Source organism: Podarcis melisellensis, assembly GCF_964234715.1.
Source record: "Podarcis melisellensis genome assembly, chromosome: 17".
NCBI lineage: Eukaryota > Metazoa > Chordata > Lepidosauria > Squamata > Lacertidae > Podarcis > Podarcis melisellensis.
In genome coordinates, this window is record NC_138534.1 from 28,473,592 (window position 1) to 28,498,286 (window position 24,695).

At 44.0% G+C, this 24,695-nt stretch overlaps 1 protein-coding gene across 5 annotated transcripts in view; it reads right to left on the minus strand.

Moving 5' to 3' along the window:
• ZNF462 (zinc finger protein 462) overlaps nucleotides 1–24,695 on the minus strand; it is a 144,293-nt gene that overhangs the window by 29,341 nt on the left and 90,257 nt on the right. For 4 of the 5 annotated variants that reach the window (XM_081893597.1, XM_081893595.1, XM_081893596.1 and 1 more), the window contains one exon: nucleotides 19,472–19,663. The exons of the other annotated variant lie outside the window; for it this stretch is intronic. In XM_081893597.1, the coding sequence (XP_081749723.1) occupies nucleotides 19,472–19,663 (192 nt within the window). The remainder of the gene's footprint in view (nucleotides 1–19,471; nucleotides 19,664–24,695) is intronic. 5 annotated transcript variants of the gene reach the window in all.

Consider the following 24,695-nt stretch of genomic DNA (forward strand, 5'->3'; position numbering starts at 1 on the left):
TTATTTTTTTGATAGAAAGTAATCAGTACTGATATACAGATGTGAGTTTCCTACTTGTTAAATAATAAGACTTAAAACGGCAGAATTTGTCACAAGTACCTTTCTGTAATAAAAGTTCCTAAGTTTATATAGAAGCAAAATGCTTGTTTTTGAGGCCACATGCTAGAACAGTCTTTCAATTATTTTCCGGGGGAGCTTTCAATATTATTAATTTTTAAATGGAATTTATGTTTTAATCTATTTGCTTAGCTTTGTATTGTTTTTAATCATATTCCGAATGGCTTTAGGTGTCCTCTGTGCAGCAGAGAACGTGGTATAAATGCTATGATAAATTAAAGCAAGCAAGCAAGCAAACAAACAAACCTTGGCAGGGGGGAGAAAGAGAAATACTACTACTCTGCTGATTCTTAAGAAAACATTTAATTAAAATATGCTCTATTCTAATTCAGACTTTCTGTAAGCCTTGGCTCAATGGTCAGGGATGATGGAAGCTGTAGTCTGAAAGTATATAGAATAGGCCTGGGTCATATATTGATATGCCGTCCAAAACTGGTTTGAAGTTCATATCGTGATACTGGTTTCATAATTTTTGACTTGGCAATATACACGATGGGTGTTTGTGTCTCCGCTATGCAAAACTCAAAATGTGGGGGAAATGGGGAAGGCAGCCAATGTTTCTCTCGATTCCTGCAGCCCTTGTTAACTCTGCCAGTTCAGCTCTCCCCTTCTGCTCACAAGAGCAGGTGCTGGCATAAACCACGATGTGGGGAAAATCACGAAGCCAGCCAGTGCCTCTACATAGCTCCATCCTTATTCCAGACATCATGATTTGAAAACCTGATACAGTGGTACCTCTGGTTACGTACTTAATTCATTCCGGAGGTCCGTTCTTAACCTGAAACTATTCTTAACCTGAAGCATCACTTTAGCTAATGGGGCCTCCCTCCACCACCGTGCGATTTCTGTTCTCATCCTGAAGCAAAGTTCTTAACCTGAGGTACTATTTATGGGTTAGCGGAGTCTGTAACCTGAAGCATATGTAACCTGAGGTACCACTGTATTGCTCAGCCCTGCTGTTTGCCTTGACAGAGTAGTTCCACCCTTATTTCAGACATCGTGATATATCAGTATATTGTGCTCTTCAGTGCTGGATTTACGTATAAGCTAAACAAGCTATAGCTTAGGGCCACACTCTCTTGGGGACCACCCCAAAAAATTAAAGGAAACAAAAACTGGATGTACATTTCCAAAATATAAGATAAAAAACAAATAAAATAAAACCTACATACAGCAACAGTGTTTTGTGTCGTGTAGGTTCCTATAATGTAAGTAATGGGCCCCGCCTGCTAGCCGGCTCCCTAAAATATCACTGCTTTGCTCATTTCTATATATGTAGGGTGCCTACATTCTGCATGTGCAAAAGGCTTTAGATACCTAAATTACCATCTAGCATATATTCAACACACAAAAAACAGCAACAATTTGTTGTTGACAAATGACAGCTGGACATATAAAGGGCCCCATGACCTTCAGTAGCTTAGGGCCTCATCAAACCTAAATCGGGCCCTGGTAATCTTTAGCTGGTGATATAGGTTGCGATGCTGGAAACCAGATATTGCCCAGCCCTAATCTAGATGGCAGGGATGCGTGTGGCGCTGTGGGTTAAACCACAGAGCCTAGGACTTGCCTAGGCTTGATCAGAAGGTCGGCACTTCAAATCCCCGCAATGGGGTGAACTCCAGTTGCTCAGTCCCTGAACCTGCCAACCTAGCAGTTCGAAAGCAAGTCAAAGTGCAAGTAGATAAATAGGTACCGCTCCAGCGGGAAGGTAAACGGCGTTTACGTGTGCTGCTCTTGTTCGCCAGAAGCGGCTCAGTCATGCTGGCCACATGACCTGGAAGCTGTCTGCGGACAAATGCTGGCTCCCTCGGCCAATAAAGCGAGATGAGCGCTGCAACCCCAGAGTCGGCCACGACTGGACCTAACCGTCAGGGGTCCCTTTACCTTTAATCTAGATGGCACCAAATTGGGCACCTACCCCTGCGCTACACACCAATCTAGCTCCTCAATAACTAGCCATATCCTTTTGGATCTTTGCCTTTGAAATAAGAACACATGCAATGGGAGAGGCCAAGCATGCGTTACAAAAGACTATCGTACAAACGTAACAAAACAACGCTGAAATAAAATGGAATCATTGAGAGATTTCAATCTTATTTTAAAGAAAGTTATTTCTCCGCTGATGCGGACTATAATCAGCTGGCATCAACCTCTGCCCCAGTGGCTGTGCCAGCGTCTTTTCTGCTAAATGTGTCGCCAGCACCTCACAGCATGTGCCAATAGTTTTTGCAAGAGCATGGCAAGGCACCTAAAATAATTAACGCAAGCCTGAGTTATCTTAATTATATGTTACTGGCAGCATGATTTGGGATATTTGCGGGGTGGGCAGCGGCGGGGAGGGAAAGGTTAGTATATAAGACCGGCAGGAACTGAGGAAGGCAAGGGCTAGGATAGCCAACAACGACGACAACAACAACAGTATTTCTGTAAATAATCTTTAAATTTTTTCCAGTCTTCTTCCACCCACTCTTCTCCCTGGTCTCGGATTCTGCCATTTCCGCCAGTTCCATATAGTCCATCCAGCAAGGTTTATTTTGAAAGATTATTTACAGAAATACTGTAAAATCAATGAATGTTAGAAAAATGTTGGAATGAAGTTATATGGCTTTAGTAGAAATGTTATAAGGAATTAAGTACAAATAGGTTTTTAATGTATTAAAGGGAAAAAATAAGGTTAGAATAAGTTAAGATAAATTACAGGACAGAAAACAGAGGAAGATGGAAAGGAATTGCTGAAACAGTTAATTGAAGTGGAATACAAAAAGGGAGGTGTGAGGAGGTCGTGGAAACAAGTGAACGAAAGATAAGATACTGAAATTATGGGATGTGTTTTAAATTGTGTTTGTTTTGTGTTGTTAATTCAATGTTTTAGTGTTAGTGTAATGTAGTGTTTTTGTATTGCATTGTATTGTAGAATTTTCTTTCTTTCTTTTATAGTCTTTAAACTGTTAATAAATATTATTTAAAAAGAAAACAAAAAACAAAATAAACCTTGCTGGATGCAACTTAGTTTGTCTCTCTCCTGGCAGAGATTCCGCTGATCAGAAGTGGCAGCTCCTCACCCCCGGCCCATCTCCCTCCCCAAACAAGCAGGACAAGGGGCCCTTGGCAGGTGGCTGATGGGATGCCACAAATGCATGGCAAGCCTCTGAGGTGTCTTGGCAGACTGCCACGTCATGTGGCTGTTTCTCCATCCCAGAGGAACCTTGCTTTACAGATTTCCAAAGAGGGCGCTGGAAAACGCCGTCGCCTGCAATGCAGATTCCAAGATACTTGTAATTGTTGTTCTTTAGAGTCCAGTACACAAGAGGTTTCGTGATCCACTGTGTCACCTTGAGTTGTGGCTTCTACAGGTTTCCAAAAATACATTAAAGATCACCAAACTTCTGACCTAGCAAATGTATGGTCAAAAAAGGTACAGTGGTACCTCAGGTTAAGTATCTAATTCGTTCCGGAGGTCTGTTCTTAACATGAAACTGTTCTTAACCTGAAGCACCACTTTAGATAATGGGGCCTCCCGCTGCCACCATGCTGCTGCTGCGCAATTTCTGTTCTCAACCTGAAGCAAAGTTCTTAACTCGAGGTAATATTTCTGGGTTAGTGGTGTCTGTACCCTGAAGCGTATGTAACCTGAAGCGTATGTAACCCGAGGTACCACTGTAGTTACGCAATGCAGTTTTCTTAAGAGAAGGGGGAAAGGGCGGCACAGCCCAAATGGTGAAGGAGGACTCCAATAAGGATGAAAATCTCTAAATGCTGACAGCTAGCATAGGTAGCTACAGACCCTTAATGTCCAAACCAAGATGGGTAAGAAGTCAGGACCAGTGCTGGACATATAGCAGGGTCAGGGCAGCATTGCTGTATGCTTACATTGTTGACAAAATGTCAACTAAAATGTCAACTAGACATTCCGTTTTGCCGACTGTACCCTTGGTTTGGGACACAGGTGGTGCTGTGGTCTAAACCACAGAGCCTAGGGCTTGCCGATCGGAAGGTCAGTGGTTCGAATCCCCACGAAGGGGTGAGCTCCCGTTGCTGGGTCCCTGCTCCTGCCCACCTAGCAGTTGGAAAGCACGTCAAAGTGCAAGTAGATAAATAGGTATTGCTCCGGCGGGAAGGTAAACAGTGTTTCAGTGTGCTGCTCTGGTTTCGCCAGAAGCGGCTTAGTCATACTGGCCACATGACCCAGAAAAACTGTCTGTGGACAAACGCCGGCTTCCTTGGCCTGTAAAGCGAGATGAGCACCGCAACCCCAAAGTCGTTCGCGACTGTACTTAACTGTCAGGGGGTCCTTTACCTTTAACCTTGGTTTAAGGAGTCATTTGGCTCCTAGCTTCTATATCTGCCTTTCTAACGCTGCCAAGTGAGAACAAACCCATCCACCATGCCCCAGTACTGTACATAACACAAAAGCAGCAACAGTTTTTGTTCTTGGAGTCCTGGGGGGGGGGGGTAAATTAATAATGATTGCTTACTAAAGTTAAGTTCAAAAGTCAGCAGAGCATGAGCGCATGAGAAAAGAGACAGAAAGAGAGAACAATTACCATTTCTCCAACTTCAGTCTACAGCCACAACTCCTGCTGTACCACCTGAGAAGCATCGTGGGCTGCAGCTGTTTGTTATGATCCTCACATTTGTAAGCGGACTGGGATTAAGTTACATATATGGATCAAAGCAATCAGGACTTCCGACTGCAAATTTCACATGGTCAGATACACAAACACAGAGAGCAGGGCTGGGTGTGATTATGGTTGCTGGGCTGTGGAAATAGCCGGGCTTAATTCACTGCGAAGCGATTAACCAAGTGCAGATAAAAGGAAATGAAAAACAACGCAGCCCTCAGACTTCCCACACGCTTCAGCAAGCTGAGCAACATCGGTCACCTGCCTTGAACCCCACCCTTGTTTTCTTCCCCTACTCGCCCTCCCAAGTTTGAGAGCCCTCACCCTAAAGCGACACGTTAAATAGCAAAGAGAAATGTGTGGCAGGAGTACAGGAAGGCAGGTAGATAGGGAAGCAAGAGTTCAAGAGCTCTTCAGATTTGCTCATTCCATGCTGCACAGATACAGGGAGAGGCACTTGAAAGGAGGCGACGAGCAAAACAAAGGGAGAAATGGATAAAATAGTATAGGAAGGTATTATAACAGGCCACATTGCTATGCCTTATGCCCTTGGATAGCGAGGGTGACCGGGTGGATGTAGCCCTTGAACTGACCAAGGCTGAAAGGCCAACAGCATTCATTGTGCCTGCTCAGTAACAGGTAAAAAAGGTCCAGTCGTGGCTGACTCTGGGGTTGCAGAGCTCATCTTGCTTTATTGGCCGAGGGAGCCGGCATACAGCTTCCGGGTCATGTGGCCAGCATGACTAAGCTGCTTCTGGCGAACCAGAGCAGCGACGGGAACCCCGCTTACCTTCCCGCTGGAGCGGTACCTATTTATCTACTTGGACTTTGACATGCTTTCAAACTGCTAGGTGGGCAGGAGCTAGGACTGAGCAATGGGAGCTCACCCCATTGCGGGGATTTAAACCACTGACCTCCTGATCGGAAAGTCCTAGGCTCTGTGGTTTAACCCACAGCGCCACCCCTGTTCCTTTTAACAGGTCTATGGTTATTAGCTTATGAACTGTCTGCGTAGCCAACTTCTTACTGCAGCTGAAAGGCAACCAAGAAGTCGAGATGTAATTAAAGAGCAATGTTTACATGGTGGCCGGCAGGACTGGGGCTGTTGCAGCAGCTCCCTTCCACTAATCTTCCAGCAACTGGCTGGCTGTTACCTTGCTTTGGCTGTTAAAGACAAGAGAGGAGGAACCATTTTTGGTCCTGCCCCACACCAGTGACCCCCCTCTTCCCAAGAGCTGCAGATTCATCCTTCAAAAGCCTTGTTTGGGGATAAGAAATGAACATTTGTGGAACGGTGCTCCTCTGCTGCTTGCTGCATGTGCATAATCGTGATGAGGAGAGACTAAAATACAGTGGTATCTCAAGTTAAGAACTTAATCCGTTCTGGAGATCCGTTCTTAACCTGAAACTGTTCTTAACCTGAGACACCACTTTAGCTAATGGGGCCTCCCGCTGCCGCCGCCATGCGATTTCTGTTCTCCTCCTGAAGCAAAGTTCTTAACCCGAGATACTATTTCTGGGTTAGCGGAGTCTGTAACCTGAAGCGTCTGTAACCCAAGGTACCACTGTAGTGGGAAATGATATACAGTGGTACCTCGGTTTACGAACTTAATCCGTTCCAGAAGTCCATTCTTAAACCAAAACCGTTCTTAAACCGAGGTGCGCTTTCCCTAATGAGGCCTCCCACCACCGGCACCCTTCCACCCGTTCGGCTTCCGTTCTTAGACCAAGGTAAAGTTCTCAAACCAATACACTATTTCCGGTTTTGCAGAGTTTGTAAACCAAATCGTTCTTAAACCGGACTGTTCTTAAACCGAAGTACCACTGTATAACGAAATGAAAAGGATGTTTAAAATAACCTTTGTAAAAATACAACAACAACCCATAAGCTTTTCTTTTGAGAATTATAGGGACAGAACTATCTAAAATGTATAGGAACTTATTCATGTCTGCTACTACAGCAGCTAGAATGCTACTCGCCCCAAAATGGAAAGAAGCAGAAGTCCCAGCAAAGGAAGAATGGATGAAAAAACTTATGGGAATATGCAGAAATAGCAAAACTTACTGGGAGTAAAAGAAATCAAGATAACAAACTTTTTAAAATAAAATAATAGAAATGGTTTATTGAATATTTACAGATAAATTATAAACAGATAAGATCATTGGCAGGACTGCTGTAATAACCTGCACTTTTGTAAGAGTATATATTTAAAGTAGATGAATAAATGAGCAAATTAAGTTAATGCAGGAGATATTAAAAAATAAATGTAAGGGACCACAGAAAGAGGGGGAAGGAAGTCAAGTTTTGAAATGCAGAAATGATTGTAAAATTAATGAAATGTTTAAATTTGAAAAGTATAAATAAAATTTGAAAAATAAATAAAATAGTGCAATTCTCTTAAGCTTTTTTTTTAAAAAAAAAAAAAGTCACAAAGTCTGTATCTCAAGGGGTAGCCTACCAGGTGTCACATATTGGGTTTTTGTATGTGTGTGTGTGTGTGTTTATGGGGGTGCACGCACGAGAAGAACATGGGAATGAATGGAATATGCAAGGCAAACCTGCTGTGGGCAATATGAAGCTGAACGACAAACCCAATCTATCCATCTGGAAGGACACAGCCTCCAAGTTTTAAACACTTATAAAAGGAGCCTGGGGCAGACATCAAAAGACAGTGTAAATGAAGGTTTGTCATAAAAGCTCAGAGCGCTGAAGGAAATGCAGCTATCATTCGGGAGTATATATATTCCGCTCTCTTTTTGTGGCCACCAAGAAATTATACAACAGCCTACCAAGGCAGGATTTGGAATCCTTTGATCAGCTCCAGCCACTTAAATAAAAAATATTGAAAGGATATACTATACAGGAGGGACCACAGAGTGCAACAAGAAGATGTGAGCTGCGGGAATGCTGTTGAAAAAGGGTGAAGGGTGTTATCCATGCTCCTTTGAAACTTTTAAATCTTCCTCCCCCTTTGAATTATAAACGTGTGCAGGTCTGAACGGATTACAGAGGACAAAGTTGTACAACTTCTTATACAAGGGTCAAACTTACTTAGAAGGGAAATGAAATTAATCTTAAAAAAAAAAAGTTAAAACGAATTCAAAAGGCACCTGACCCCAGGTAAAGGGACCCCTGACAAGTAAGTCCAGTCGCGAACGACTCTGGGGTTGCAGCTCTCATCTCGCTTTAAAGGCCAAGGGAGCCAGCGTTTGTCCACTTCTGCAGACAGTTTTTTCGGCTCATGTGGCCAGCCATGACTGAGCTGCTTCTGGCGGGACCAGAGTAGCGCATAGAAACGCCGGTTAGCTTCCCACCAGAGCGGTACCTATTTATCTACTTGCACTGTGTGGTTTCGAACTGCTAGGTTGGCAGGAGCTGGGACTGAGCAATGGGAGCTCACCCAGTCGCGGGGATTCGAACTGCCGACCTTCTGATCGGCAAGCCCAAGCGGCACAGTGGTTTAACCCACAGCGCCACCCGTGTCCCATATATATATATACATACATATATATATGTGTGTGTGTATACACACACACACACACACACACACACACACACACACACATCCCTATAAAAGCTTATAGGGCAATGGATCATAAATTATAAATATAACTGATGTTATCAATATAAACCTACAGAAAGAGAAGGAAAGAATTGAAATTGGGGAGTTGATCAGGAAAGCACCTGACCATTTAATTTTTCTACCCTCAAAGTCTGTGCACATGCTCCCAAGTATTCAGAACAACCCCTAATATAGGAAGAAGACCTTACAGTAGTGTGTGTGGAAAAACCTGCATTATGGTACTGGAATCATTGGCCAGCTGAATTACTTTATTCCACTGTTTTTAGTGTGTGCTTAAACTTCTCGCTCTGAAATTAATGGGAAATTAAAGCGCTCAAATTCAGCTGTGCCACAGCCAATATTTCCTTATCTTTCTTGGGTCCATGCTGAGAAAACACAACATCAATAAGTGAAGCAGAATGGAAGGGCATAATCCTCTAGATCTGACAGCTCGCCCTCTTGCTTCTTCATTTACTCCCACCTCAAATATGTTCTAACATGTGTGCACCCACTGCTCTTTTTGCCTACAAAAATATAGGAGTTTTGTCAGCGTATCACTGGGGATGCCGAGTGATCAAGTTGAGACACCACAGGAAGTGAGGGATAAGCAGAAATGAAGGTTAAGAGGAAACAGCATCTCTTTTCTGCCAAGAGGCAGAGATAACCTGGAATTCCCTCCCTAACTTATTTCACACATTCATTTGTTTGTACTGCAGCCAAAGTAATAGAGATGTTTACCACCATTCAATTTCCCAATTTCCCACAGCCAGTTTAGTCTCATTTGCATCGTCAAAAGATGGGGGGAATGACAGCCTCTCTATCTCATGCTACCAAGGTGGTGTGTCACTTCCTAGAAACTCTTCTCTCATAGTTCTGTTCTACATTACAGTCGTACCTTGAAAGTCAAACGGAATCCATTCCGGAAGTCCGTTCGACTTCCAAAACATTTGAAAACCAAATCGCAGCTTCTGAATGTTTGCAAACCGGAACAGTCACTTCTGGGTTTGTGGCGTTCGGGAGCCAAAACATCTGAGTTCCAGGGCGTTCAGGATCCAAGATACGACTGTATACTTTGGTAATTTCTAAAGCTCTGTTCAAGTAAGAGGAAGCTTTTACTTGTTATTTCTTGCTGGTGCTGCAGTTTCCTCTCACTGCTAGAGTTCAAAAGACTAACACAATCAACATGGCCCTGTGAGCTTCAGAGCATCATTTAGACAGGGGCTGGCTTTGTGGGTTTACGTTGTGAGATCTAATCTGATGATGATGATGATGATGATGATGATGATGATTTTGAAGTCAATCAAATGAAGCTGAATACAAAATGGTGGCTCAAGTAGTGGACAGAGTTGCCCACTGCACCTTATGATCCATGCACTGGGATAGCCCTCTTATACAAGCACAAATCAACATTTGAGTCGCCGCAAACCAGAGAGTCTAATAATCTAATTCTATTTGGCAGAGGGGAGCTTTTGCTCTTGTTGATCTTGTTAAAGAACTGGGAGTCAAAAATGTATTGCTGACTTAGTGTACATCACCTAGTTATTTGTGGATCCAGAATTGGCCTCCACAGTCACTGACGGACTCACTGTTAAAACCGTGTTTATGGAAGCCATAGCCTTACTCGGCTATGGGTCATGGCCAAAGAAGAAAGAATACGACATCAACTAGTCTTTAACCAGTAGATCTTATCTACCTTCTGCCCACCCCACCACCCCAAACCAAAAAAGGAGCAAGTTTTCAGCTCCACTCAGAAAACTGGACCTCAACAGAAAAGTTATATCCTGTGTCTCTTGATCTTTGGCACCAGCACAGCAAAAGCCTCCTTATCTTCACAATGAGACAGAGGAAAAGGGATACGAAACCTATGAGATAACTAAGAACACATCCCCAATTAAGAGGTTGCTGTGACATCAATAGCAGGTTATGCAAGTGTCCTATTGCTTCTTTATCTGATAGTGTTTACATGGATTTTCTCTCCAAATAATTTATATATTAACCAATATCCAATTCTTAAACTCCATGGGGTGTTGCTAATTGTTTTCCTTTTAGCATAAAAGCATTTCAGCACTGCAGATAACATTATGCCTAGGAATTTCTGTTTGCTATCCCACTAAAAAAACGTATGAGCGAAGGAAGTATATATGTATATATCGCTTTCCTTGTGTTTGCATGTGCAGCATTTATGCTTTTACCTAGTAGCTACTGTGAACTTTGAACTAAGGCAGGTTTCTAGGAGTCTGCTGCCGCCTGGCAGTGGTACCTTGGTTTAAGAGCAGCTTAGTTTATGAACTACTTGGATTAAGAACGCTGCAAATCCTGATGTAGGTGTTTTGGTTTGTGAGCTTTGCCTTGGAAGCAGAACATGTTTCGCTTCCTGTTGAGTGTGTTTCATTTGTAAACTGAGTCCCCCGCTGCTATGGGAAAGCACACCTTGCTTTAAGAATGCTTTGGTTTAAGAACGGATTTCCGGAACAGATTAAGTCCGTAAACCAAGGTACCACCGTATAGTATTCATTCAATCAGAAACACTGAAGAATTTTACAAGCAATGTTTACCAGTTCCAAATAATAGGTTCAGTTTTGGGGTACTCTGAAGCTACATGATGGAGATATGAGCACCCTATTATATAGGAAACCTACTGACTTGCTCGCTCCCAGCTTTTTATTCTCAATGAAAATATTGTGTTGGGTTGGGGTGGGGATTTGCTGCTCCTTGCGCTAGCTGAGAGGAACAAGGTGTGCTCACTTCAGTCAGCCAGAGGAGGAGGAGGAGGAGGAGGAGGAGGAGGAGGAGGAGGAGGAGGAGGAGGAGGAGGATTTATTATTTATAAATTTCCCCAGCCACTCTGGGCGGCTCCCAACAGAATAACAACAACAACCATTAAAACTTCCCTAAACAGGGCTGCCTTTAGATGTATTCTAAAAGTCAGATAGTTGTTTATTTCCTTGACATCTGATGGGAGGGCGTTCCACAGGGTGGGCGCCACTACTGAGAAAGCCCTCTGCCTGGTCCCCTGTAACTTCACTTCTCACAGGGAGGGAACCGCCAGAAGGCCCTTGGAGCTGGATCTCAGTGATGATGGGGGTGGAGATGCTCCTTCAGGTATACTGGGCTGAGGCTGTTTAGGGCTTTAAAGGTCAGCACCAACACTTTGAATTGTGCTTGTTGAATCCACTGTCTCGAGTCAAGGTTAGTTCTTCTGGGCTGCTGCCTTCTGTTTCTCAGTATTCCCTGGCAATGGGGGGAATTGCAGCTGCACATGTTTTGAGATGAAGAGCAGAAGACAGGGAGATGCACCCCAATATTTTCCTGCCCCAGTAGAGCTCCAAGCAGCTTCCCATAGTGGAGACCTTAAAAACCTCTTACAATGACCTTCCAAGTCTAGAGGGGATTTTAATGGCCAAGGTGTGCACCGTTCTTAGGCAGCTGTGTGGAGAAAACAGAGCTCCACGGAAAAAGCTTTCACCTCAGCCAAGTTCTGCTGAGTCACAGCAGACACTTTTCATCTCAGCCTTCTCCTGATGCAGTGGTTCTTGATAAAGGAAAACCTCAAGTGTCTAAGGAGAGAAATAATAGATGGTCTCGGGTGTTGCAGTAAATTATCGAAGTGTGTTGCGAGAGCTTGGGATAGAGTCTATTTTTGTTGCCATCGGCTGGCTTTTCCCTTCCTTTTCTCGGGCACTCCGGAAAGAAAAATAACACTTTACTGTGAAGAAAACTTGCAGCAAACGCTCTGGGAAGGGGAGGGAAAAGATAAAAAGGAAGCTTCTGTTTTGCACATTACTGGCACCACGACTGCACTCCGAGTGGACAAATATTTTTCTTGGCAGGTACAGGGCACAAGTGCCTGATTCAGGAATAGCTGGGAAGGGTATTGTAATGCTTTCTATCCTCAAAAAAGAAAAGAAAAAAGGAGTATCTATGTCTCACTCTTCTAAAAAAAGACATTAACATAGCAGATTGGATGGCAAGGAACAAGAAACCTTCTGCAGAAATTTGATAGTGAGCACAGAGACTTCGAGATAGGAACAGAGAGGTCATTTCCTGCTGTCACAAAAAAAGGGTTGTTGTTTTATTTATTTAAAAAGAACCTGATTGTCATAATGTGATTATGCATTCCACTACGCTGTGGGTGGAAAGTGATGTATAGACTCCTAGTAAATTAGTAAAAATGTATAAATCAGAATCAGATACATGTTGGAAATGTAAAGAGAAAGAAGGCACCTTTTGCCAGATGTGGTATTCATGCAAGGTAGCGAAAGCTTTCTGGGAAATGATTTAAAGCTAGCCTTTAGGAGAGGAAACCCCGTAAGCCTCCTGTCCCACCTCAGGCAGCTGGTGATGTCCCATCCCTGACAGTGGGGAGAACTGCAGAGCAATCACTTGCGAGGTTTGTAAATGCAGCCTGCAGTTCATGCTTTAGAAGGGAAACAATACACCCAGCCTTTGGAAAGTATTTCTGGCGAGTGTTTTCAACAGCCCTTGAAGATTAACAACACTTATATGGATCCACTGTAATTAAAACAATCTCTAACAACCCTGATTTCTGGCAGAACATTCCTCTTCCTGAATATTCTCATTTGTATTACGGCTTCAACCAACTGTACATTTGAAGTACGTAAGTACATTAACAGTGCAAACCTAACTCCATGACAGCGTCAGCTATAAGAACAGGATGTGTTCTTAGAGTAACTTCTGGTTGTGGTGGAGATGATGGAGGTGCCCAGTAAGCTCTTGCTGTTGGTAAGCAATAGGTAAAGGTAAAGGGATCCCTGACCGTCAGGTCCAGTCGTGGCCAACTCTGGGGTTGCAGCACTCATCTCACTTTATTGGCCAAGGGAGCCGATGTACAGCTTCTGGGTCATGTGGCCAGCATGACTAAGCCGCTTCTGGCGAACCAGAGCAGTGCACAGAAAAGCCGTTTACCTTCCCGCCAGAGAAGGTATCTCAGAGAACCTATTTATCTACTTGCACTTTGACGTGCTTTTGAACTGCTAGGTTGGCAGGAGCTGGGACCGAGCAGCGGGAGCTCACCCCGTCGCGGGGATTCGAACCGCCGACCTTCGGATCGGCAAGTCCTAGGCTCTGTGGTTTAACCCACAGCGCCACCTGTGTCCTGTTGGTAAGCAATACAAATCCCCCAAATGTGGTGAGAACAGGTTGCTTTGCATCTCCTGAGGAGTCCAATTCTTGGGCCCATCAGCAGTGGCGGAGCAAGCCGATTGGGTGCCCTGCGCCTAGGGGTGGGCAAGCTGGGGCAGGATGCTCCATGGGGCCTCTGAGGAGTCTGCCTGCCTCCTCCTCCCACTCAGCCACCCTACAGCTGAGGAGGAAGCGTCGGGTGGACCATTTGGGGCAGCACAGAGTCTGTGGGCGCCCAAGGCTCTGCGTCACTCCCAGGAGGGACGTGTGGCTCAGGAGTGCTGCAGGCCCTGCGGTGAGTGCTGCCCGGCATTTTGTCCCCCCCCCCAGTGGTGACACCCGGGGCGGACCACCCCCACCGCACCCCCTCTTCCTCTGCCCCTGCCCATCAGCAACAGCAGCCAAAAACCTTTGCAGCAAAAAGTTCAAGGAATAGCCACTAACCACATCTCCTACTGTGGCTGGCATGAGCAAAAGGGCTTGGGGATGATGCACACTCTGCTTTGTGTTTGTCAGGGTTTAGATCGCTCTGTTAGTGCACTTCTTGGTATCTCTGCAAAACTGACACGTTGTGCTGCACTTTAATTGCTATGGGAGGAATTCAACATTGTGCAAAGTCCATGTCCCATCATTTTGGCTTGCCAGTGGAACGATTCCCATATTTCCTCCTCTCTTCAGTCCACTGTTTTGGAGATTCTCCTGACCTCCCCACCCTCCTGAGATAATTAGATAATTTTTGGGGTGTGTGGGGGGGGGAGGAGAGTGGTGAAACCACACTGTGCAAGTGGAAGGAATTGCACAGGGCTTATGCTGATGGGACTCATTAGTTGAATCCTGCCCTCTGCGATTTTCATAGCAATAACTATGTAGTTTTAATTGCTAGGGGTCTCCAAAAGACATTTTTTTAAAAAAGCAAGCTGAAACAAACAAGGATTCTCAAAGTTAATACAAATTCAAGAATTCATCTCCCTTTACAACTGTGTACTGTGTGCACTCCAAAGGTCCTATGTGAATTTGCACTGGTATAAAATTATTCATGTAATTTGGAACTTTGCAAATAATAATCCGAATGCATAAAATTATGAACTGAAAAGCTACGCTCTTCACATTGTCAAATTGTAAAGCAAGTCATTTACGCTGAAAACAACTACTAAATTACAAAATAATAAATTAAAACATATGAGGATATCGCATTGGCCCTACATTTTAAAGCAAGATGATATAATCTCGGCATACTGTGCCTCCTAGGAATTATGTAGTCATAAATCAAAAAAGGAAACATTAATAACCTCTTTGACAACTTTTCCTGAAAAGCTCCCAAATGCATTAAGGTATGAACTTGAAGTGCGGAAGTTTGCAGAACAGAAACTTTAGCTTTAAATATCTGTTTCAGTATCAGTTCCCAAGGATGGCATTCAACTAAGTTTTACTCAGCACAGACCGAGTAAACGGTCTGTTTATTCATTTCCAAAACTTAAGTTGAATACCACCCTTATTATCTTATTAGAGCCCACATTGTTTCCTCTATGGGGGGAAAGTGCCATGTGGTGTAAACAATTGTTTTAGCTTGGATGTTCTTAATTGGTTCTCGTATAAGCCACTTTAGGTCATTCTGAGAAAAATGGCTTAGCAAACATTTAGATAGATTAGATAGATAGATAGATAGATGATAGATAGATAGATAGATAGATAGATAGATAGATAGATAGATAGATAGATGATAGATAGATAGATGATAGATAGATAGATAGATAGAGATATAGATAGATGATAGATAGACAGACAGACAGATAAGATAGATATAGACATTACGACAGGTGTCGGCAACCTGCTGCCCATGGGCCACAAGCAGCCCACGGGGGTTGTTTAAATGGCCCCCAAACCGTGCTGCCCGCTCAGCGAGTCCCCATGTGCTGTGCTAAACTGGTGCAATGCAGAGCAGGGACTCGCTTCCGCGGCGCTGGGAATCGTGTCTGCGCATGCGCAGTCGCGATCCAGTCCACAGAGTGATCTCCGCAGCAGTGAACCGGCCCAGGCGAGGTAAACCTTGCCGACCCCTGCCTTACGGTTACTGAAGGGAGACAAAGGGTTTTGCAGACCTTCCTCTGTGTAGGAGAAGAGGGAGATTCATGGGCAGAGCAGGAGATCTCCTCCATAGGGGCCGCCTCATTGCACCCAAGGAAACCTCTCCTGTTTTCCCTCTGCAATCGATGCTTTTGTGGCAGGGAGAAAAAAACGCAGGCATTCCAGAGGCATGTCAGGGCAAATCGAGGAACACCTTTGGATCCTAAAGCCCCCTTGATCTCCCAGAATATGGTGGTGGGGAGAGCAGGGGAGGTTTGCCAGGCCCAGAGGTTTCCCTCTTTGCCACTTTTGGATGATCCATTGTTTAGAGCTCAGGTCTGCATCATTTGAAAGGAAATATATGAAGCGGTGTCAACAGGCGGCTTGATTTAAATTAATGGCTTAAAACAGCCTCTCTCTCCCCCCCCCTCCCCTCTCGCTGATTAAAATCACCTATATTTGAATCAACTCATCCATCCTGGCCTAATTGTATATGTTCCTTACGTTTTTTAGAAGTAGCCTATGACAGAAAGGAGGCCTAGACATCCTCGTAAATAAATAAAACACATGCACACATATTACTCTTCCCAATTAATGTGCACATTGATTGGGATTACCTTTGCTGCACATATAACACAACCTCCTTGATTAACACTGCTCATTAACTTTAATGGCCCTGCATTCCCGCCTCTTTAATTTGCCATACAAGAAAAAGACCCAGGGCTGTCTCCAATCCTGCTGTTCCGCTCACGGAACAGACTTCCAACGTGTTGCGGTGGATCTTGCCCTTCCTCTTCCTCACTCCCTCAAAATTTGCTCCAGAAAGCAAAGCCCAGAGCAGATTTTTGGGGTGGAATGGAGGAAGGAGAGGAAAGAGAAGTTACACAGTTCCATTGCATGAGACAAACACTGCTTGTGCACCACCGAATGAATCCCCAAGGTTTTATTGTTAAGCATGTTCATGCTCACCACTGATCAAATTATGTACCATTGGCAAATTTAACTCTATTACGAGCTTGTCCTCAAACTGAGGTTGCTTATACACACACAAGAACAGCAGCGATCCTCCTCTCATGTCTGAACTCCACATTTTATACTCCTCTCAGCTGTACATGCAAACTCATCTCAGGTACACCCTCTGCTTTCGGTGTACTTTCAAGTAATGTTGTTATCTCGCACGTATGCACCACCAGCAATGTGTAGGTTTTCAGTTTTCAGTTTTTAAAAAGCCAGGGACTTTCAGTTCTGCAATACCCTTCTAGAAATCTAGAAGCAAACTAAGTCACCACCACAATCCAAATCAATCAGTCTATGGCTAGTACCATAAAGCCTAGAAAATGGCGGAAGGTATTTCCTTCTTTATCAAGCAGTGCTGAGAATGCCAATTTGATTATTTCAACACCTGTAATCTGACAGTCTCCTTAGTAGGTAGCTTCCATAATTGTCAAAAATAATTTGATTAACAAGCCTATTAGTTAAGGGTGAACGGGCATTGTCTCTGTTCCTGAAGCTGGTCTGACTAACAGAGACATCCTGGCAATAGATGTGTTGGCTGCTTGCTATTAGAAAGCTGTAACCGAGAGGGAAAAAAACTTTATTTAAAAATAGAGGAAACACCCCTCTCTCACTCTTCCAGTATTGTAAGATTTTGAGAACATATGCACAACTTCTCTAACAGTGTTTCACACGTTTTGGTTTTAGGTGTACATTTCTAAGGCATTTCAAAGGAACACTTTAAAAAAAAGTGTGAATTTTACAAAACGTGCACCATATTGGTACACTCATCAATGAACTGTGACCAGCCTCTTCTCCTTTTTGAGTGTACACTCAACAGAAAATGCATTGCTGCCCAATGGGTGAAACCACTTTCAGCATTAGCAAATGGCAAGGGTTTGAAACTACCCAAAGTCCACATGAATTACTCTTTCTATCTCACAAATGTTCACAAACATAAAACCAACTACGCAAATTTACAATAAGGAACAGGATAAATCATCATCTTTGCCAATGTTAGGAAAAAAGCTTACTTGGTTTACCTCCCTGGTTTTAGTTCAATGCTTAACTATGCTCTCAAGTTGTTCATTCACCACCTGGTGAGTTCATTGCTAGACATCATTTCTTTGTGTAGGAAACTGAGTGGAGAATCAGGAAGTCCCTAGTCAAATATCACAGCCGCCAACTCGCTAAATGGCTTTAGGGAAGCCACTCTCTTGCTCGGCTGTCCTCCCACATGCCATATAGGGAAAAATATAACTACCCCATAATACAGGGGTGGGAACCTGTGACTGTCCATACGTTGTTGGATGCCGACTCCTATGAGCTCCAGAGATGATGGGAGTTGTAGTCCAATATCTGGAGAACCACAGATACCCTCCAACCACTGTGAAGTTACAGCAAGATCATGCACATGAAGCATTCTTAACTCTCAAACAAAACACTATACCATTATTAAGTTTTGTACCAGAGGGATCTTTTGACGCTGAATTTGGATACTTAAACATTCAGAGAACAAATGAGAGTTTTATGCATCCATTGGATTTTCCAGAAGGCTCCGCCTGGAACCAAACTACCATTGGCTTCTAAAACACAGTTTTATATGATTTAGAAGGGTAGAATATGAGCTAATGCATGATTAGGGGGTCTACCTCTTACAGGAAGACTAGAATTCATATATTCTTACGGTCAAGCAAAGATCAATAGGATTTCTCAAGATACAAACTGCAGCCCATTCTGCCTTAGATACACTGTCTGGTTAATTCTGCAGAAATAAGTAACATGGCTCCAGATTTTCTAGTGTTCTTGGAACAGATAGCACCCCATTGCAGGCAAAAAGTCTCAAACAGCATTGAATTAGTCTAACAACTCATAGTGTGCAGAATTCCCATAATGCTCTCCTTACAGGTGCCATCGTTCCCACAGAATATTCCTGAGGGCCAGTATGGATGCAACACAGACTCTTCCTTAACATCTGCTAAAGACATGGGCCCAGACCACAGGGTTTCATACTCCCTCTTCCACCCTTTACTATGATTAGAGTTCACTGTTGGAACAAGAGTTATCTGGATGAGTACCAAACACATTCCCACTGAACCAGGACTTGCTAATCTGTTTCAAGGGTTGGTTTCACACCCTAATTAACATGAGAAAGGATATGCAGGAATTTGGATGAGAGAGGGGAGAGGATGGAGGGAGCTATTCCGTGGTCCATTCCATAACCATGGTTAAGGAAGGTCCTCATTACATCTGTACTGACTCCAAATACGCTTATGTGAAAGTGAAGAAATCTGTTCGTCTCCTCAAACACCAGTCACTACGCCAGTGGTAACAGCCAAAACCAGACAATACTTTAGGCTTGTTTCTGCAACAAGAAAATCCGCCATGTGCCCCTTAGCTGGGGCACATACGCTTCCACTTTTTGTTCTAAAGTACAGTGGACGCTCGGGTTGCGAACGTGATCCGTGCGGGAGGCATGTTCACAACCTGCAGCGCTGCATCTGCGCAAGCATGGGTCGCGATTTGGTGCTTCTGTGCATGCGCAAAGCACAATTTAGCACTTCTGCGCATGCGCCAAAACCCGGAAGTAACCCGTTCCGGTACTTCTGGGTTTGGTGCAGTGCGCAACCCAAAAAATGCGCAACCTGAAGCATCTGTAACCCGAGGTATGACTGTAGTGAAGTACTAACAACATTGAACCCTAAAACACTCAATGAGAAGGGCAGGCAAATCAGAATATTTTACATGCCAATTATAAGGGTTGGAGTGTGAATTAGCACGGCTCTCCAACAGCTTGTTAGCATCCATTTGGATAGTGATTTGCTCATTTGGAAACTGGTCTTTTGTTTTTTTCTAAATCAGAACTATGTCTTTGATCAAGCTGCTTTTTTTTCCCCAGTAAAGAGAAGAATTTGATTCCTCCCTCTAGGGTTGTTGTGCTTGTTTTTTAATGGAAGCGCCTCTTACCATTAGAGTCTTCCACATCTTCAGCGGTAGTGTGGTTCATGGAGGCATGTTGAGCATGCGAGGTTACAAGGCTGACAATGCGTGGTCTTGGTAGTGTCAGTGCCTTCCCATGCACTTTCAGGGAGTGCTCTTTCAGCTGGCTGATTGTCATGGTGGAAAATGAGCAGCAGGAGCATTTGTAGGCATGTTCACCTGGGTGAGCGAAATAACAGGCAAGTCATCAGCTCACAAGACGAGAGGTGGGGTGGGGAATAGGAAGGGAGGAGAGGGGTAGGTGGAAGGGGGCAATCTCTTTCTCCTCCTATTCAACTCAGCAGTGAGAATCCCATGGGTTCCTCCTCTGGGTAGTCCTAAAAAGAGAGTAAAATCATTTTAACTGTCCTATTTCTATTGGTCTCGGGGCCAATAGGGCCATCACAGAGGATGCTTTTGTCTCCCTGGTTGTAGCTCCTAACTGTGCATGGCAACTGGACCAGTTGATTTTATTTGCCACAGGTAGAAGATGCCAACCCAAAGCTACTCTGAGGTACAGCTTTTGCCTGCGGCAAACAAGTCAACCTTTCAAGATTCAAGAAAGGAGACAGCAGGGGTGGAAGATGAAACCACAAACACATTGTCCATGTGACATGGCTCTTAGTGGGTCATGCGGCCAATGATGTGACCATTGCCCAATCCTGATTTGGGTCATGAGGCCATGAATGAGGAATCATAGACACTCCATTGAATACCAGGCCTAGGCGTAAAGGCGGGTGGGTGTTGCTCATTAATGCTTTCTTTGGAAGTTAACCTGGAAATGGAGAAAAGCCCATTTATGTTTTCTTGCACACAAGGACAGCAGCGTATATATAAAACAAATCAGAAATTTGAAAGGTTATGGCCTTAGAGGATGAGCCTGATGCAGGCTGCAAACAGCTCCTCAGAAATCCCTTGTTTTACCGTTCTCTGTAAATAATGCCATTGTATTTGGTATCACCCCTTTACCATCCGTCTTCCTAACCGTTCTCTAAGAATGAGCTCTTTTCCCTCCCAACGTGAAACCATCTGCCAGACTGATAATCCTTGAGCTATGCAAGCCTAACACAATGAAGCAGGGCCTGGGAATGAGATGCAGCATAACCAGTGCTTGGGCCAGAGCAGGTTAACAATAAAGGACAGAACTTGAGAATGCCATTGTACAGTCAAGATTACAAAGCCAGATGGAAACTGTGCTACAGGAGCCAAAGCAAAGAAGAAAAGCCATGCAGTTAGGAACTGTGGTCCAAGCCGTAAAGAAGTTGCAAAGCAGCTTTTGGAGTGCATGTGGAACCAGCCATGACCTGAGAAGCAAAAGTGGCCAAGACTTGGGTTGTGATGTGGCACACACAGAGGAGATAGCATCCCACGTAGTGAAAATAATCTCACTTTGGAAACGACAGTCCTCCATCACATACTAAAGCTGGAACTGTGAAAAACCTAAACTGTATACCTTGCGCCAACATGAAAAGGGATTGACCAGCATTTGTAACATTTTCTGGAGGATTGGTGAATAAACGGGAAATCATATTATTTCCTTTCTTCAGCCAGGATTGTATCCAGAGAGAGACAGCATCCAGTTCCCATGATTCCTTGTTATTCGCCTTTTCTGCTTCTCCCCATGCTCCCCTCTCCACTGTGGAGAAAAGTGAATGACCGAAACAGGAGATTTCTTGGGCCCTCCGGGTCCAATCTGAATGAAAGGTTGGGTCCCATAGGGCAGGGAGATCCTACATTCAAATAAATGGATCTCAGTCCTGCACTTCTCCATGAGAGGGGCATGAGAAGGTCAACGTGAGGCTGTGCACAGAGGGTGAGCCCTGCTTCTGGTCCTTCCTTGGAGAGAAGGACCATGGACCTGAATATGTACATGGGCCACTGGCCACAACAAAGGAAGTGTGTTATCGAGTGTTATAAGCCAAATTAATACCTTTTAAAACCTCTGGTTTAAGGGGACTGTATTTATCAACCATCCTATGTGATGATGATAATGGGACAGCACAGATCGCTTGATACGGAAAAGCTCATAGGCGCCCAAGTCCACAGCAGTATATTTAGCGTGGTTCACAGCGCCCTCTGGGTTTGTGCACAAAAGAGAGGTTCCAAAAAGAGATGGATGATTTGCTTATGAAGGAGAAAGCCGAACGAGACTCTTAAAGCAAGCATCAAACCAATTAACTTGGGGCGATGAAATTGCTCTAAAATATTTAACTAAGCATAACAAACGCCACCGCTTCCTTTCCAGAAAACAGATGAGTTGGTCAGTGCGGGAATTCAAAAATAAAAAATAAAAAAAAGGATTGCAAGCAGCTGAGGCAGGATTGGGAAGATGCCATTTGGAATCAACAGAGAAAGCAGCAAAGAGGGAAGATCCAGCCCCACAAGGGTAGGAATATGATTCCTGCTTTCCAACAGCAATGCATACCCCAAAATACATTTAATTGGGTCACAGCAGGCCTCAAGCCCTGCTGCCTTTCCTCTCGTTTGTGTCACCCACAGGCAAGTGGCACCCACACACATAAAGTAGGGCCCACAAATCTTCCCTATTCGCCACCCACCATACTTATTCCTGTTTCTGTTGGTGAAACATCCCACTTAAGTTGGGCCTATGTATGTTACATTCAATCCCATTACAAAGGCAAACTGGGTCGCAGGGTGAATACAGGCAAACTGGGCTGTGGGTGAGTAAAATAAACCCCACGGCCCCCACTGGTTGTTGCACAAATGCCTTTTCATGCTCACATAAACTGGGTTTATGTTATTTCATCTATGGACTGCTGCCGTTAGCTGCCCATGCCAAAGCCACTACACTCAGAATTTTGTAAGATTCTCTCTACCATTTAAAGCAGCAACAACCTTGTCCAAACTTAACAAATCAGAAAAAAACACAGTGAAGTATAATAATCAATCGTTATTGTGCAGATTGACTGGGGAGAAAGCGGCAACACACTTTAAGTTATGAAACTGACGACGACAACAACAACAAAAACAACAACAACAAAGAAAAGAAAAGAAAAAAAGTAATGACAGCAGGTCAAATGAAGAAGCCAAAAAGTGCAGCTATACATTTCAACCCAAGAGATTTTAATCCAACTGATCCAAGTTGTTTGCATCAGAACAGAAATGGGAATGCTATGTCAGCAGCAAAACTTTTGCGTTTTCCCCTCAAAGATTTCAAATGACAATGCAGTATCTGGACATTTCTCAGTTCAGCCAAATGAAACTAACCCCCAGCTACATTATGTGCATGCATGAGCTGAAATGAATAGTCCCTCTGGATCAGAAGAAGGGGCCATCCAGCCTAGCATTCCGTTGGCCAACCAATATCCCAGAAAGCTTAAGATGCAAGATGTGAAAGCATCTTGTCCTGAGCATCTGCTAAATCAGAGGCAGAAAGACTTGGCATATCAGGGATGGGGAACCTGTAGCTCTCCAGATATAGTGGGGCTGCAATTCCTATCAACTCCAGTCACCAATACCAGGGATTATGGGAGATGTAGTCCAACAATACCTGGAAGACCACTGATTCCCTATCCCTGCTGTATATGAAAGGTCCATGTAGGCATACTGCCATTGATGTATTCCCACATTATTTTGTTTAACCTCCGGCTAGTGGCTTTTGTTAAAGGATTAATAAATCCATCCTGCACTGAGTAAAAATAGTACTTCTTGTTGATCTTGAACCTGCAGAAAGTTCTGTACATATGAGACAGAAAGGGGGGAGGTGTCACTCTTTATCCTTCCTCTCCATGCCTTTCATAACTTTATATTTAGTTGGAACAAAAAAAAATGCTGCCAACTGGTTTACAGTTGTGATTCGTTTCATGAACAGTTTGAAGAAAGAAACAGTTAAGGCAGAAGGACCCTGCTATGCAAACTTCTGTCCTAACTACCAAACTACAACTTCAGAAGGACCAAGTGATACTGTGAAATCACACTACCCCAATGCTTTGAAATGCATGCCTTCAAGAATGATTGTTACATGATTTAATAAAGCTAGTGGACTGTGTATGAGTGTTTACAGACCACAGGAGCCCCATCCATTATTTTTGAATGTTATTGTTGGAGTAACGTAATTTAAATAATTGACTTGTGGGGAGTTAAGGACAAGATGTGACACATTCAGTAAAGAAAATTCAGCATGTCCTGTTCTCTAACAATTTGGAAGAGTTATGGTCATTGGGAAGAGCCCAAGAAGACACAGCCTCCCAGGAAGCCATCCCCACTCCCCCTAAAATCTGGGCCCCCCTCCCGACAAAACCAAGAACGCTCCAGGAATACTTGACAGAATTGCTACATATGGGAGATGTACACAACATAAATGCCAATAAATAGCCAATAAGCTGAACCACAAGAACTGGACTTGGCACAGATACAGTTACGAATGATAACATGCTTGAACAACACGTTGGCATCAATATATAAAACAACAACAACAACCAACCAACCCACACTTTAAATGATAAATGGAACTGCATGAAGCTTCTCACCTTTATCTTTGAAATGGGCGCTGCTACAGAACTCAACCAAAATACGGCTGTCGTTTAGCTAAGAAGTTATGCCTCTTGATCAGAGCTCTTGGGTTTTGAAATGAATACCAAAGTTCCCATGAACTAATGAATCAGGTACCAAACTGAACTACCTTCAGGCTACAATGTTGCTAATGAAGACCATGGCCAAAAATTACTACCCCTTAATTTCCCACCAAACACACCCATCCACGAAGCTCTCGTGGCGCAGTGTTTCCCAACCTTGGGTCTCCAGCTGTATTTGGACTGCAATTCCCATCATCCCTAACCACTGCCCTTGCTAGCAAGGGATGATGGGAGTTGTAGTCCAAAATCAGCTGGAGACCCAAGGTTGGGAAAGACTGGCCTAAGGGATGCTGCTGTAGGAAGTTTAGGTTCCAGAGAACACGAAACCTACCTCTCTAGTTCTAATTCTTAGCAGAGCTGAGCCAAACCAGGAGCCGAGTTACATAAATACTTTCAAAACCCATCAAAAAGTTCTCCTTCCTTTGTAGAGGTGGGGGAGAAGATGCTCAAAGAGGTGCACAGGCACTTGCAGCGGGAGAAGAGGTGCATCCCAGTTGCCCTGGCCAACCAGGGTGACACTCCTTGTTTGGAAGCACTGCAGCAATAAAGGCACTGCAATGCAACGAAACAGGGAGAAGCAGCCGAAGTGCGCACCGGGAATGCGTATCAGGATGAAC